The sequence below is a fragment of the Anguilla rostrata genome, chromosome 12 (assembly GCF_018555375.3).
Source record: "Anguilla rostrata isolate EN2019 chromosome 12, ASM1855537v3, whole genome shotgun sequence".
Taxonomy (NCBI): Eukaryota; Metazoa; Chordata; class Actinopteri; order Anguilliformes; family Anguillidae; genus Anguilla; species Anguilla rostrata.
In genome coordinates, this window is record NC_057944.1 from 10,059,270 (window position 1) to 10,076,565 (window position 17,296).

The following is a 17,296-nucleotide window of genomic DNA, read 5'->3' on the forward strand; positions in this document are numbered from 1 at the left end:
GAAGCCTGAACGTTTCCCTGTGACATCACGCTCAGACGTTTAGCAGATGCTCTCTTCATTTAAAGTCTAATCCCCATCCATTATACAGCCCTGCAGCCTGGTTACCTGTATCCGCTTGAGCGCAGTGACACGCTGCTCTTAGGGGTATTTAAATGGAGGGGTATTTAAATGAAGTCTGTTTTCATTCAGAACTAATACCTCCACCACAACAAGTACAAACATCCTATGTAGTATTTAATCCTGCTCTTGTTTTCACTACTGTGAAGTGACTCCAGCGCATTCAGCTGCTGGGTTTTGGTGCTCGTATTCTGGGCTTTGAGCGCTGGGTCTGAGGTCGTCCTCGCTGAGCTCCTGAGCGGCGGAGCGTTACCCGCGGCTCCGGTTAGCATCGGCAGCGATCGCACGCGCTGTTCATTTCACGCCTGATCATGTGACAGGAAGCCCCCGGCCCCTCGCTTTTCAGCGCTTTGCGTTCAGGAGAGAGGGCGGCGTGTCGCCTTTGAACATGTGCAAAAAAGGGAGACCATATCTACCTTTAAAGCTGTTTCAGGCAAAAAGTAACAGTTATTTATGTTAACTTTTATTTATGTTTTACTTTTTCTTTTTTTTACATTTATTTGGCCAGAAAGTCCCTTTAGATAAAATCTTTTCTTCGAGGGGGGAAAATAAGCCACAATAAGTAAAGAACAACTCATTATAAATGACATAATTCACAGAGACTTCGTTAAAACAATTACAATCTCCATGAAAAATGTTTTCCACAAGGGTAATGAATTCAATTAAAGGGAATCAACATGGTTGACTGAATACATTAAGTAAAGGATAATGTTCAGAGTCAGTGGTCTCAAAATAAACCCCAACGTGGTTGACAGAATAAAGTAAAGTATAATGTATGGAGAGTGAGCCAGTGGTTTCAAAATAAGCCCCAACGTTGCGATGCACCCCGGCACAAAATGCAGGCAATCTTAATCACCTTGACAGGGCTCATTTTGAAAGGATTCACCAGCTTGCTGTATATTATCCCACTTAATACCACAGCCATTTGCCAAGAAAATGAATTATCTCCCACGACAGACCTGTTTAAATTGATTTTATTAAGAGCTGCTGGGTGGCGCATTCGCTTAAGGTACCAGGCTGCGGTGCATGGATGAGCCCCACGGTCTCTACATGGTGCCAGTGACAACTGCGGCCAGTAGTTCTGCAGGGCAATCTGCAGTTGGTGATTGCATACAAACATCCTACAGTATTTAGTATCTCACCCTGATTTCGTTTTTGTAGTGTCGAATGACTCCTTGTGAAATCCGACATATTCAGCAGTAGGGAATTGGTTTTCATATCCTTGCCTTTGAGTGCTGATTCTGAAGTGTTCGACAGACACCTGGTGTATTGTTTTATGCACCCCATTTGCATTAGTTCCACCTGGCTAATGACACGCTGGCCTCCGTCTGATTGGTTCTGCGACACCATTGTCATGAGACCTGAGGCTGAGCCAGGCTTTAGGGAGCTGTCTATGCGGTCAGGAACACACAAAGCCATCTGTGTACTCCAAGACCAAATGTTGCGCCTCTTATGCGTACGAGAAACAACACGCTGTTCTGAGGACAAAATTATGATTAAGTGAGGAGGACAGTGAGCAACTTCGCCGCTGGCCTCACAAATGATCAACACAGTGTCATCCAGGCAAGGTCTCTGTTAGTTCCATCGTCTGATTCGTATTCCCTTTCTCTGGAAGGTTCCTCTAACCCCTGTGTTCCCCAGGGTCAGCATTCAGAAGGGAAACACTAGAGTGTTTTTTATACAGCTTCTGCTGTTTAAAGCTGTTTAAAAACTTCAATTTGCAATATACTGTAGGCCATTGTGTATTTAACTGCCATCAGAGAACAAACGATGCTGGGAAAGTTTGCACCTTAAGCTATGCTACTGAACCAGTTCAAGGATGACCAGTTCATAGTTTCTTATATAACTTTATATAATGTTTATCCATGCAGCTGAATGCTTTCCGAAGCTGGTCATGTGTTGTGCATATTGGCTTAAGTGTAGAACAATGGTTCTCAAACTCGGTCCTGGGGGACCACTGTGTATGCTGCTTTTCATTCCAACCTCAACAGCAATCCCAGAATTTTAACAAGCTGTGAATTTTTCTTAATTAGGTGCTTTTCATGTTTTAGAGCTGGGGTCCCCAGTCTTATCCAGAAAGGGCCAGTGTGGGTACACACACCTGATTTTAGTAATCGAGGTGATTAGCAAAGACTCTATTGGTTGATACTCTACTGCAGGTTAAACACACATGCTTGGTAATGGTGCACCTTTCTAATATTCAGTGGATAAACAGCAGGGCTCTGTCTGGGGCTCCAGGGCTTGTGGGTAAGTGAGTTCTGCTGGTGTACCCCCACGCTGCAGAGCCTCTGTTTACTGTGCTGTGACACATGATGTGTTTCGAGCAGCGACTACATCACAAGCAAAACAACTACATTGATTTGGTAAAGCTGTGAATGATGTTGCTACCAGTATGTAATTTCTCCCTGACAGGAGTGAAAACAAGTGTGACGTCTCTAATTATAAAATGGAGACCTGCGGAACAGCTGTCTTTTTTTACACCTTGTGAACTCCATTTACTGATTACTTAACCTGTGTTTCATTTCCACAGGTCCTATGGGTTCCTATTTAAAACAGGGAGAGATTCATTGAATTTCATTAGTTATGGCAAATTTTAAACAAATACAGTATAAATTTTTTAGTGTCAAGCTTTTCATTAATCTCAAAGTAATTGAGCCCGTGCTGAATAATGAAATACCTTCCTATTAAATTTTTTACAATGTGATTAAGCGATTGGAGAGGACTCTCCGGGCCATTACGTGATGAATGGAAGCCACCTTAACGTAGAGGTTTGACATATAAATATTTAACCTTCAAATCCATTATCTTCCCTTCTCTAGTGTGCAGTGAGAGAGCGGGGCATTTTGTACTGATTGCCGTATATATCACAGAATAATAATATGTGGCCACCTTGTCATAATTCATCTAATGTAGTGACTGGTTGGACCAGAGTCAGAACAAAATGATTTCCCCATTGGCTTTACAGTATGCTTTGGCTTGATCTGCCCATATTGCTGTTGCTTGTGCATCAGTAGAACTATGCAATAATCTCCATATACATCACACAAGACAATAAGAAAATGTTTTATTTACAACGTTCATCTAAATGTATTGCTGTTCTAAAGAACAATGAAAAAACTCACTTGAAAACGTGAATAAACGTGGTTCTTTACCACAATGTTGGCCTTTCACCATGTTCAGCAGCTGTCTCCTCCCTTCACGCACTGCTAATACTTTCACAATGCCACGCTATGTTAGGAGAATATAATGCGATCAAACCAGAGTCAAATATGTATTTGCAATACTTTATGTCTTAAAATTCTGATGGCCACCCTCAGCAGATTTAGGGGAATTTTCAACAACGCACGTTACTCACCAAAACCATAATTCTTTTTGTGAGTATTGGTAAAAACAAAAAGCAAAAGAAGATCATGCTTTATAATGGTAATAAATCTTATAGGGATTTTACTGGTGTCTAGAAGGTTAAAGAATTTTAAATAATTGACACATGTCTGCTGTGGTTCCTTTTCAAAAAAACACACATGCATCTGTGAAGTGTCCGGACGAATGACTCCACGCAGGCTGAGAGGGACAGGGTAGCACATGGTTTAACCTTGTGTTGCCTGTAAAGCAGCGGACCCTGGAGCTGGTGTAGGTTGGCGCGGCGTTTAATTTGTTCACCAGAGCCTTTCAGCCCTGGCGCAGAGAGGATTAGCAGCCACCGGTTCACTCGGGGCACGGGCTCAGATCCGGAAAGATCCGCGGAATCCCTCCCATGTTGCCCGGTGGTATTTTCCCCCCTAATCTCCAGGCACGCCTGCGCCTCCCTCCCAGCGCTCGGGCAAGCACATTTCCAATGAATCTGCAGGTCTCTCCATCCACTAACTTAAAATGCACTGTGTCCTCACCTTATATTTAATGGCAAACATTTTTTTTTAAATAAATGCTTTTTTTAAACTTGTGGCTGGAGGGGTGGCCCTTTAGCAATTAGCACAGAGACTTGACTCCTTTGCAGTATGTTGTTTAGCAGGTGTTTGAATTTATTACGGTCTTCTAATATGCTCACTATTCGGCTGGTTCGTTCAGACCGTTCTGTTCAGGCCACTGAAGTAGATTTTCATTTGTAGAGGTTGAAGGGGGTTTCTGTCGTTCTATCAGTTTACAGCCTCTAGCTCCTGTGCTCCCCACTTCTGCTTCCGAAGATCCCTGTTGAGGTTTTTTACGCACAGGTGTTTTTCTTCTAGACTTTTCTGACAGCCTGCTTTTCAAAGCTATTCTATGGAATTCCCGTCACGTCTGCAGGGCAACAAAACCAGCTGCACTCTGGGTAAAAAAAAATCACTGACAACACTGATTTGGAATTAAACATTCTAACATTCCCTACGGAATTTTGAGGGGCAGGTGCTCAAAGTGAGAAAAGGGCACGCCAACCTAGAAAAACAGTTTCACTGCACCCACTTATTACACAGGATTTAGTGCACCAAAATGAATGAATGAAAATTAATGACAGCAACAGTAATAATATAAATATTAATTGTTTTTGTGAAATGAAAGTCGCGCATTGGGCACTTGGGGCAAAAATCGGGCACCCAGAACTCCCTCCCACCCCCACTATCATTCGCATGCACTAGCATTAGTACAGTGTAAGACAGCTCCGGGTACTATGTTAACAGAATTGCATTATTATTATACTTACTCTTAGTATTCGTATTATTATTATTAGTGTTGCTGTTTTTCTCTGAGGATGCAGCTGAGGCCTTGATGTGTCTGTGCTGCATCCTGGCCCACGCACCAGGAGGGCCTAGACCCCCAGCCTAGTGCTGCACGTGCTGTTGCACTGCACGCTTCCACCCACTTTCCTCTTCCCGCTGCAGTCTCACTTCACTCACCTTTACGGATCCATAATAATCATTTTTCATGCTGTACAAACATTACACGCCCCCCCCCACCCCCGCCCACCCCCACCCCCGCAGAAGCCTTCAGTTCAGGCCTGCGTTTGAGCTTTCAGTCTGCCCGCCTTTATACGCGATTATCGTATTCGCGGCGGACCGCGCTGCCTCGATGGTGACATCACACTGCGGCCCATATATGCAACAAATAATGTTAACATACCGTTCCTTCTGCGCATCTGCCTCTTTATGCAGCTCGATTTGTCTATTTTTGGCGGTTATGAGTCCAGCCGAGCGGGAAATAATCATTCGGCTGTCGGTTTCTGTAACGGCGCAGATGATTAATTGTCATTAGTGATCGTACACCGTGAAATTGTTTCATGTATCTGCGCATCCTCCGTCGGACGCACATATAGAGTGATAAGGCACGTTTGGGTGAAACATGGATGGATACTGTACGGCCATCTGCCTCCCAACTAAATAAATAATGTCTGAACTGCGCAACAACTACATGCATGAAGAAGCCAGAATTTCAGCATGTAATAATAATATTATTTTTGGTTGAGGGTAAGTGGGTCTACACACCATGATCCTCTTGGAAGGCTGGGACTTTCAGAGGCCCCGTTTGGACCACCCCTGTCTTCTGTAAAATCACTGACACTGTTCTGCATGTGTCGGAAAAGTATTTTAATGTTTAATGTCAGTAAAAGTCTGTAATAATGCCTGATTGATTACGAATGCAGCAATCACTGGGCTTGTTTGACTTTTCTAAATACGGTGCGATTGTTAACGTGCCGTTGTAAAGTGTTCCGCAGGATTCATGTGACAAGGGTTTTGAACTCTTTCTTTTGTTCACGAGGAACACGAGAATGCCTCAGGGAATGCCTGACTGCACCTGAATGTGCTCTGTATTAGCACAGTAAGCCACACCTGAATGTGCTCTGTATTAGCACAGTAAGCCACACCTGAATGTGCTCTGTATTAGCGGCAGTAAGCCACACCTGAATGTGCTCTGTATTAGCGGTAGAGTCACACCTGAATGTGCTCTGTATTAGCGGTAGAGTCGCACCTGAATGTGCTCTGTATTAGCACAGTAAGCCACACCTGAATGTGCTCTGTATTAGCACAGTAGGCCACACCTGAATGTGCTCTGTATTAGCACAGTAAGCCACACCTGAATGAGCTCTGTATTAGCGGTAGAGCCACACCTGAATGTGCTCTGTATTAGCACAGTAAGCCACACCTGAATGTGCTCTGTATTAGCACAGAAAGCCACACCTGAATGTGCTCTGTATTAGCAGTAGAGTCACACCTGAATGTGCTCTGTATTAGCACAGTAAGCCACACCTGAATGTGCTCTGTATTAGCACAGTAAGCCACACCTGAATGTGCTCTGTATTAGCAGCAGTAAGCCACACCTGAATGAGCTCTGTATTAGCACAGTAAGCCACACCTGAATGTGCTCTGTATTAGCAGCAGTAAGCCACACCTGAATGAGCTCTGTATTAGCACAGTAAGCCACACCTGAATGTGCTCTGTATTAGCACAGTAGGCCACACCTGAATGTGCTCTGTATTAGCACAGTAAGCCACACCTGAATGAGCTCTGTATTAGCACAGAAAGCCACACCTGAATGTGCTCTGTATTAGTGCACAGTAAGCCACACCTGAATGTGCTCTGTATTAGCACAGAAAGCCACACCTGAATGTGCTCTGTATTAGCGGTAGAGTCACACCTGAATGTGCTCTGTATTAGCACAGTAAGCCACACCTGAATGTGCTCTGTATTAGCACAGTAGGCCACACCTGAATGTGGTCTGTATTAGCACAGTAAGCCACACCTGAATGTGCTCTGTATTAGCACAGTAGGCCACACCTGAATGTGCTCTGTATTAGCGTCAGTAAGCCACACCTGAATGTGCTCTGTATTAGTGCACAGTAGAGTCGCACCTGAATGTGCTCTGTATTAGCACAGTAAGCCACACCTGAATGTGCTCTGTATTAGCACAGTAAGCCACACCTGAATGTGCTCTGTATTAGCACAGTAAGCCACACCTGAATGTGCTCTGTATTAGCGGTAGAGTCACACCTGAATGTGCTCTGTATTAGCGGTAGAGCCACACCTGAATGTGCTCTGTATTAGCGGCAGGAAGCCCTATTAGCCATATCTCAGGGTGAGTGACTCTCCTTTCTTCATTGTGGTGATGGTTGGGCCAGATGGTGGTTGGCTTAGCTCAGGTTATTGGCAGTTTTCCATCTGCTGATCGTTTTCAAAGAGCTCAAGTATTAAAAAATATGCATTTGACAAAAATACATATGAAGAAATCAGGCTCAACCCAAAGGTATCCCTTTTTACTTTATTCTTTTCTGAAGTATGACAGAGGAGTCAAATAATTCTTTACAACTATACCAGCATTGAAACAGTTGAGGTGTTTCAAATACATGCTAAACCAAACTCTGGTTTATAACACATAAGAAATGACAGAACTATCTAAATGACCATCTACAAAAAGACCAGTACATTTTCAAAAAAAAAACATAGCTCAACCCTCCTTCACGTTCTTCTCTGATTAATCTAAAGGGAGACCAGCTGCAGCAGTCTGAAGACAAATCCCCCTTCGGGCTGTGGAAACTTCTGGAAAGCCAGGACCACACTTAGCAGGTAAGCAATAACCGCCCTCTGTTTTCGGGTTTACTGTCTGGTCAGGAAAAAATAAGCTCCAGCCCTTTCCACTGCAACATGAAATTCTTGGGCCTTTATATAGGTATAAATCCTAGGCTAAAAAAAGCACCAGCCCAACATCTCCTCCTGTGAGATCTGTTGCCATTTTTTTAGAGGGGGGGGGGTAGGTGGCAGCCAGCATCTGGAGAAGGATCTCAAGGACTGTGGCAGCACAGTTACCTGTTCTGGTCCTGACTGGCCATGCCAAGGACAGGCTATGTGATGAGTTCTGGGATGGGTCCTGGGGCGGGTTCTGTGAGGGGTTCTGGGAACGCCACATCAGGCCTGGACCTGTCACAGCTGATGCAAGAGAGAAACCTTCCCCCTCCTCACACGCACACACACACACACACACACACACACAAACACACATACACACGCACATACACACACACACGCATACAAACAAAACCTCTAAACAGTGCTTTTAAAAAGTCTTATTTAGAGGCTGTCAGTGATTTTGAAATATAAAAACCATGCCATCTAACATCTGAACTGTAAAATAAAGTGCTCGTGTGCAGCAGGTTTATACAGGAGGTGTAATTTCCTGAGGTGAAAATCGAGGCCATTCCCTTTGTTGTTTTCTACGATTGTTTTCTCTCTCACTTTACATTGAACTGGCTGTTTTACTGTGGACAGATTTAAGAGATATTTAAGGTATCAGTTCATTTACTCATGAGGATAAATTAAATAAATACCAGGAGAAAAAGTGTGTATTCTGTGCATAAATGCGGTTGTGCTGGAGATTGTGACCCAGAAACTGAATCCCAGCGATAAGGCCATCAACCTTGTGGAGGATGAGGATCTGCCCCATTTGCACATGTGAGGAACCAATCAGGAAAAGAGACACGCCATCTTAATCATCACTGGCTTGAAAGGCCACCGAGTCAATGAAAGGGAGAATCAATATGCCAGAGTTCAGAGTTCGCCGCTCGATATGCTATTGACCTGACCGAAATCCACCGTAATCCCTCTGCTGATTCCATTCAATAAGCAGCTCCACGCACTGCTTGCCTTGTTAACGTAACAAAACATAACATAACATAATGAGGAGAACAGCCCATTCAGCCCAACAATGCTCGCCATTTTCCTGATGAAATTAGTACTCTGATTACCTACAGACTAGATAGCATCTAACACCGTATCAAGCCTAGTCTTGAAAATCCCCAGAGTTGCTCCCTCTACTATATGACCTGGCAGGCTATTCTACACGTTGACTACTATCTGCGTGAAAAAATTCCTAATGTCTGAACAGAATTTACCTTTTGCTAATTTCCATTTATGTCCCCTCGTTCTACTAACAGAACTGAACCTGAAGAATCTCTTGTAGTTCACTTTGTTGATCCCTTTTATGAGTTTAAAAGCCTCAACCAAATCACCCCTGTCGCCTTGTACTAAGCTTGAAGAGATTAAGCATCTTAAATCTTTCCTCATAGCTTTTATCTTTCATACCAGGAATCATTTTGGTTGCTCTTCTTTGAACCTTTTCCAGAGCCTCTATATCTTTTATGTAGTACAGGCCCCAGAACTGCACACAATACTCCAATGTGGTCTAACACATGTATTATATAAGATAAGTATGGCTTCCTTTGATCTATACTCAATACTTTTGGCTGTATATCTCAGCATCCTGTTGGCCGTTTTTACTGCTACAACACACTGCCTAGAACCTGAAAGGCTTTGATCAACCGTTACGCCCATGTCTTTTTCAAATTGAGCACATTATAATTTTGTTCCTCCGTTCCTCCCATAATGTAATCCTGCCTAATGTTTTATTTCCCACATTTAGAACTTTAAATTTGGCTATATTAAATTTAATTTGCCAGGTTTCCGCCCACTCCTGGATTTTATTTAAATCTTTCCTCCTGAAGAGTGTTTCTGATCTGTCCAACAAGTGTGTGAAGGGTTTTTTTCATCAGCGCTTTTAAAATGTTGCTTAAATTGCAGTCCCACCCATGTAAATAACCGTATACCTCAAGTATACCATTTCATACTTAAGAATAGTTGTATAATTAAGTATAATTAAGATTTATATCAAGTATACTCAGTATACTATTCTTTCACATGGGCATTTACAGGTAGTCTGTGATTTTGAAATTATATTTTTTACAATCCAGTTTAAAATCTATAACAGCATTTTTTTACTTAGAGAACACATTCCAAGGCTCGAATCCAAGTCTTAAAGGGGCAGTTCTTCATTTGTGCTGGATCCTGTTCTGTGACCTCTCTGTTTTGGGCTGTGTGCATTCCGGAAACTATTTGCTTGGATCCATCAACTAAAATATGTATCAATAAAAATCCACAGGTTGCGTGTGATGCCCCCCAGTTCCTAATCGTTTCCCAATGCCCCACCCACCCAATCTGGAATCCTTACGTCCCTCCATCCACAATAACCCCCCCATTCCCTCCCCCTTTACGAGCCGCAATCACGGAATCACTTCCCCCGCTTTGCCGTAGTATTTTTTAATGTATTTACGGGACCTTAGAGATGCTTGACAACACCCTCACACAGGCTCAGGACCTGTGACAGCAATTCTACATTTAATATTTAAGGAAGATTTAGGAATTTAATGCTATTTTTAAAGTAATTCATACATTTCATAAAATAAGCAGTATAGGCATATATTGTGATATTTCCCACTTTTTTTGTTTTGTTTTTTTGTCACCGATAAATAACTATCATAAAAGCAGGGGTCATGGAGATTGATCAGATCGCAGAACGAAAGACGTATTCAGAACATCATAATTTATTGTTACAGCAGTCAAATAATGGGTTACATATAGAATTTCACAGACAGGTCAGTGAATGACAGGGTATTGCACCCCCCCTCCCCCCCTCCCCCCCCCCATTTGAGTCCGTACAGTATGATTTCTTTGACATGCAACAAAAGACGCCCCCCATCCGCTGTGGGAAGCAGGCTGGGACCCCCCCACAGCCCTAGGACTTTTCGTCAGTCTTCTTCTTCTGGAACTTTCTGAACTGAGACTGGATGGCCACCGCCGCCTTCTCAGTCTCGGGGGCGCCCATGTCGATGTCGAAATCCTCCGGAACGTCCTTCTTGGAGGCGTCTGTGGGGACGGGAAGTGAAATTCAGCAGGGTTGGGTTAGGGTTGGGTTAGAGTTGGGTCAGGGTTGGGTCAGGGTTGGGTCAGAGTTAGGGTTAGGGTTGGGTTAGGGTTAGGAAAATGGTAAGTCTGAGGGTTAAGGCCAGTTCATGGCTGCGTTCAGCATCTTGAAGAACAGCTAGTACATAGGTTTGTTATTGATTTTGAATGAGCCAAATATTTGCTATATGTCTACTTATGGCCATGTGCAATGAATGCACATTTCTTCAGGGAAAACTTTTTTTTTCAAAAAGATTTTTAATGACCTCAAACATATTATTTTTCATTTGTATTATTTCATTCAGTATATTTACCTTGTTTTTCATCACTTTTAAATTAGTTTTCGGCTGCGTTCAGCAGCTTGAAGAATGGTTAGTACATGGTTTCTCAATGATTTTGAAAGAGCCAAATATTTTCTATAGTAGCATGTGTATATCACCTTGCAAAATTATATACGTATTTTTTTCATAAATTGTAACCTCGTTTATCCTGAGCCATAAAGTAAACTCGATGCAGATATGACATTTTACAGCACAGAATAACTTTTTTCAAAAACAATACGTTTCCCTTCTAAAATGTGCAGTACTGTACTAACATTCAGTGCCACCATTAACACATTAATGCTGACTTTACGTATGAATTTTCACACACAATCATTCTGATGTATTTGTGTTACAATCACCCATGTAATTATGATGTTCCATCCGAGCTCATCTGTGCAATGGTCAGGCTATGCAACTGCAAGGCTTAATCTTAAAGCTAACGGAGCATGGAGTCCAAGTGATAATACCAAACCTTAATCTCCCATAGATACCCTCTCTCTAATTAAAAGGGATTTCTTAGTCCCCATGGGGCCTGTGGGATTCTATATCTATATCATTCAGATCTTTGAGAGGCAGGATTAACCATTATAAATCTCAAATTAATTATTTGTATGCTGTGCACTTTAATCTAATCCATGCATTTTGTTGTAATGAATATTGAATGAAAAAAAAAAAACATAAGAAAAAAATATGTTTGAAATAGGACAGATTTTGGTAATAGGTGTAGATCATCATACATTTTTACTTGGAGTAAGATTCACAAGATAATGCATCACTTTTCTCATTTCAGACTGAACTTTGATCATAAAACTATTTTTTGTGCAGAAACATTTAGATTTGGTCTTCAGTCTCTGAAAAACAGTCATGGAACATTCCATTCAGCACAAAGTTGAACTAATAAGGAGAGTAATGCTTTCTAACCAACCAAACATGTTTTTTAGTGGAGATCTTGTGTTTAATTTTATTTGTTGAAATGTATTGCACGTAATGCAATACAAAAAACAGACAAATTAATAGATATACTAACAAGTTCTTCTTAACGAATGGTGGGCTGTCTGACAAACAAAGGCAGCAATAAACAAACACCAAGACAACCAATAGGACTAAGAATCTGAGGACAGAGGGGAGGAGGGGGGCCCACAAATCACGACTTGAAAACGAAAACCAGAAACGAAAGGAATACCAGAAACGAAAGGAATACCAGAAACGAAAGGAATACCAGAAACGAAACGAATACCAGAAACGAAAGGAATTTTTGCTAGAACCAAGACCAAATCAAAATCAATGTTACTGTTCTTGAGCAATAACATTAAGTGAAAATTCAAATGACCGTTAATAATTTTTTTCTTTCCTTCCATACAATTTAACACACGCTTAGCCTACATTTCCACTGGCCCAGCTGCCAAAATAAATATGATCTTTTTTTAAAGGGATTGCCATGTCAAAATACTTTTTACATCTACAGCACTACAGCAAAAAAAGGTGTCCTTATTAAATATGTAAATCCGCCAGTCTAATGGGCGTGCTTCATCTTACTGAGCGATTTCGACCAATCGCAGATGTGAAATCGTGGATGACTTATCTGTTGCTGGGGGATTTTTAATTTTGAGGCGAAAGGCTTCCCAGGATAAAACAATTCTAGCAGTAATAATATAGTCAGCTAATATATAGCATAGTTATTTCGTTTTCTTAGTCCCTCAGCTTGCTAGCAATAAATAAATAAACACATGCGCGTGCGCACACACACACACACACACACACACAAACACACACACACTCACAGACAGAAATACCCTCAAGATACGTTCTTCCATACTGTCAGAAAACACCATGTGCAATTACTTTTCTTATGCAAAATAATATTCATACACAAGACATTAAGCTCACAGCTTCCTCTCTGAAGACAACAAGCAGTGACTGCTCGGGAGCTTGATTAATTTTTCAGGCTTTTTCACCCTACACTGGTAAAACAAGGCTTTCCCCGCAAGCCCCAAAATCAGAGAAAACACGTTAGCCGTCCAAAGGCGTTCTTCTGTTACCAGCGCCTGTGTGCGGAATCCCACCCATCCACGAGTCAGGGGCATCGACTAGGGGCCCCGCAAACACACAGGACTGAACATCGGCTAGGGGCCGCCGCAAACACACAGGACTGAACATCGGCTAGGGGCCCCGCAAACACACAGGGCTGAACATTGGCTAGGGGCCCCGCAAACACACAGGACTGAACATTGGCTACGGGTCCCGCAAACACACAGGGCTGAACATTGGCTAGGGGCCACCGCAAACACACAAGGCTAAACACTGGCGAGGGGCCCTGCAAACACACAGGGCTGAACATTGTCTAGGGGCCCCGCAAACACACAGAGCTGAACACTGGCTAGGGGCCGCCGCAAACACACAGGGCTGAACATCGACTTGGGTCCCCGCAAACACACAGGACTGAACATCGACTTGGGTCCCCGCAAACACACAGGACTGAACATCGACTTGGGTCCCCGCAAACACACAGGGCTGAACATCGGCTAGGGCCCCCACAAACACACAGGGCTAAACATTGGCTAGTGGCATTCTGAGGTTCATTCTGAGGCCAGGGAGATGTTTGACTGACAAAGACTCCTGAGTCAGCGAAGAGTTGCTCTGTCCTGTCTGGTGATGACACTTAATCGATGGCATGACAGCCGCTGGAAGTGTTGCTGTGCGTTGCTGTTTCCTGGAGATGCGACTGACTGCTAAAATGGCCCAAGGAGCTTATTTACTGCTTTACTAAATTACTGGTGCATGTCTAATGCGGTCTCCCACTTATTCACAGAGTACCGAGAGAAATATCGTTTTCCTTCGAATGGATGGATGGATGGCCAAGGATGGATGGTTCTGTCCATGGCTGTGCGGAGGGCTCACGATTCACTTGTGTGGGGGCGAATCATCAGCCAGTGCTTCTGGAATTGGAAGCGTCCCTGGCTTCTGTAAATAAATGTAACATCTGGTGGCACTGAGCCTTCCCCCAGCTCCCTTCTTCGCGACCTTCCTTTGCGGGAGGAAAAACTGTAGATGCCGTGTCCGTCGGCAACAACAAAGTTAAAAAAAACCAGCCCAACCAAACCTGACCCACCCAACAGAATCACCATCGGCAGGAAATGGGCCCGCTGGATTCCGCTCTACTTCGGGGGCAGAAAGGATGCGACAGATACGTCTAGCAGTCCGACCGTGCCCGAAGACTTTAAAATCACGCTGTTTTTGAGGGGATGTGTGTGTGGAGGAGGAGGCACAAAAAAATGTCTTTGAGCCTGTGATGGTCAACACCCAGGAGATGAAAGGCACGTTTTGTGATTGGTAATTGTTGTGTAGCACTACACATGGTGCGAAAAACAACATCTGCAACTCCAGTCCCACCTCCTTAAATGTGGGAGAAAAACAAGTGGACAGATGGAACGGTGTGATTATTTTTTTATTTTTTTATTTAATGGTTGTACCCTTCAACCAGGGTACAATCACATAGATGATCCTCTTTGGAGATTGTGGGAGGGGTTGGTGGGTTTGTAATCAGGTGGATTGTAATCTGGCTGAGTGGAGCCTACTCAGCTCCAATAAAACTCCCCCAGGGAGTTTCCCTACGGGAAGGGGGGGGCAGGGTCAAGGCAAGAGTTGAATGAAGTGAAGTCTGTGTGGGAGAGCAGAGCGAGCTCACCCAATCAATAATTTGTAGTTCAAAGGAAGATGACAGACAGGCTGGTGGAGTGGACAAAGGTTTCTCCTTTAAATTTTGATAAATTGTTATTTTATTATATTCTAGATATTTTTTCACTTTTTTTCTTTCCTTATTAGTGGGGAATGGTGGGCAGGACCTGACAGGTGAGAATTTATTTTTTCCAAAATTTTAAATCAATCAATCAATCAAACTTTATTTGTATAGCACATTTCATACAGTAAGTGCAACTCAATGTGCTTCACAGAAAATAATTGCAAAGAATAATTAAAATAATTAAAAATAATTATTTCAATTATAATTAAAATAATTAAAAAGAGAAAAAGGAACAAACAAATAATAATAATAATAATAATATTAATAGTAATAGTAATAAAAATTAATAAATAATACAATAAATAAAAAATAAATAAAATAAATAAAAGCAGTGCAAAAACCTCGGTAAAAGCAATGCCAAAAAGGTGTGTCTTAAGTTTTCTTTTAAAAATGTCCACAGATTCAGAAACCTGTAGATCCTCCGGCAGGCTGTTCCAAAGGCTAGGACCATAATAGCTAAAAGCTGCTTCTCCATGCCTTTTTGTTCTAGCCTTTGGAACAGTTAAGACCAGCGTCGGACCAGAACCTCACGGTTCTGCAGGGAACATACCTAAAAAGCATCTCGGATAAATAGACAGGTGCATTGCCATTTAGTGATTTAAAAACCAATAAAGGGATAAATAAATAAAATCTATTCTAAAACTAACAGGCAACCAATGCAGGGACTTTAAAATGGGAGTGACATGTGCTCTCCTTCTGGTCTTTGTCAGTATGCGTGCGCGTAAGGCATATTGATTTATTTTTCTCACACTGGAACTATAGGGTTGGTTGGAAGATTAATATATATGTCCAGTCTGAGTTCAAGGGTCAGGGGGGGTCAGGGGGGAAAGGGATTAATTGGAGAGCCTATCCTCCACAGTAATGGTTTTCAGAAGTAGCGAAAGGGCTGGTGCAGCAATATATCACCGCCGTGAGCCAATCCATGCAGCGGGGGGAAATTCCGCTGCGTGACATCGCCCCGAAGAAGATGTTAACCGCCGCCAGAGAGGGGGAGCGACGACAAGACCGCTGTATTCCGATCTTTCCGGTCCTAGCTAGAGGACACTGCCGCACGCAGCCCAAAGGATCGATAAACCTTTCATTTCTTTTCATCGGCCTAACAGTCCAGCGCTGGCGTTGGTGCGTGAGACAGAGCTGATGGATCGGATGCCAAGAGCTCCGCTGGAAGGACGTCGTCCATTCCTTTCGGTCAAACGAACCAGACTCTGTTACGTCATGAGAGAACGAGGACGGCGAAGGCAGGGGAGGGTGCAGAACCCCCGCTAGGAGCCTCCCCCCCCCCCCCCCCACACACACACAATTCTGAACGTGCCAATTATACAAACCATAACAAGTCTCAGGGGGAAGACCGAGCCCCCTCTGGAGGAAACAGCCGGGAAAAAAAGACTAAAATAAAAAGGCCGGGTGTTTAAGAAGTGGGGGAAGAAAGATAGGTCATCTAACGTCTACTTTAAGAATACAACATCTATTTCTAAAAACTGTTCAAATGTAGCGGTTTATCGTCATATATGAGCCCCTTCCTAGTGTGAGGCCTTAGCAGGTCTGTTAATGACTAGGCTGCCTACTTGTGTACCTTCAGCAAACACATACAGCTTCAAGTCATGGGAAAGATGAAAACTCAAATGCGTATTTCAAACCGACTGGTTAACCCATCCAGTAAAATTGTTTAGTACCAATTAGAGTAAAATCCTAAATGTGAGTGGATTTAGTGTCCTCTGAAGGACGAATGTAAATGCGGCTTATAAATCTTTATGGAATATGAAAGCGCTCATTGTTGACATGACAAACGCTCATAAAATGGCACGTGCACTCTCAGCCAATGAAGGTCAAATGTTAGGCTAGCTCATGAATTTTTCTAGCATAAAACGATTTGTTAATCAAAAGCTATTAATAGCAGTGAGCCGTTCATGTGTTGAATGCGTGCGTTCGTCAGGTGTTGGGTCTATATTTGTCTTTAATCAGGGTATTATCTTTGCTGTGTTTTTGCACATAGCTTAACCATCCCAGTCAGGCAAAAGATCCATTTACTAACAGTACTGATAAAAGCCACAACGGTATCAGAAAACAAAGCAGCTAAAAACTCCACTCTTTGCCCAGTTGGAAGTAATTATTCTAGTAGTAAGAAACAGGATGCACAAACATAGTGCAGAACAATTTGCGTTTGGTTCGATTTTGATTTGGTTTTGGAAAATAATCATGGATTTTTTATTTCAATTTTGTTTTTCTTTTTTTTTTTTAGAAATATGAACGTACCATGAATTACATTCATACAACATTTTTAATCGACATTTACATTTTTAAAAAAAAGAGCTTTAAAACTTTCAATCTGTTTTCAAAGGCCCCAATGATGTGACTACAGCAAA

General features: G+C 42.6%; 1 protein-coding gene and 1 long non-coding RNA gene across 2 annotated transcripts in view; one reads left to right on the plus strand and one right to left on the minus strand.

Moving 5' to 3' along the window:
- The first annotated feature begins 7,138 nt into the window (after positions 1 to 7,138).
- Positions 7,139 to 14,577, plus strand: LOC135236476 (uncharacterized). Its single transcript, XR_010324591.1, has 2 exons — positions 7,139 to 7,646; positions 13,944 to 14,577. It is a non-coding gene; the product is annotated as an uncharacterized LOC135236476 (long non-coding RNA).
- pcp4b (Purkinje cell protein 4b) overlaps positions 10,436 to 17,296 on the minus strand; it is a 42,101-nt gene continuing 35,240 nt past the window's right edge. Inside the window, exon 3 of the mRNA XM_064302900.1 lies at positions 10,436 to 10,775. Within this exon, the coding sequence (XP_064158970.1) occupies positions 10,645 to 10,775 (131 nt within the window). The 3' untranslated portion in view covers positions 10,436 to 10,644. The remainder of the gene's footprint in view (positions 10,776 to 17,296) is intronic.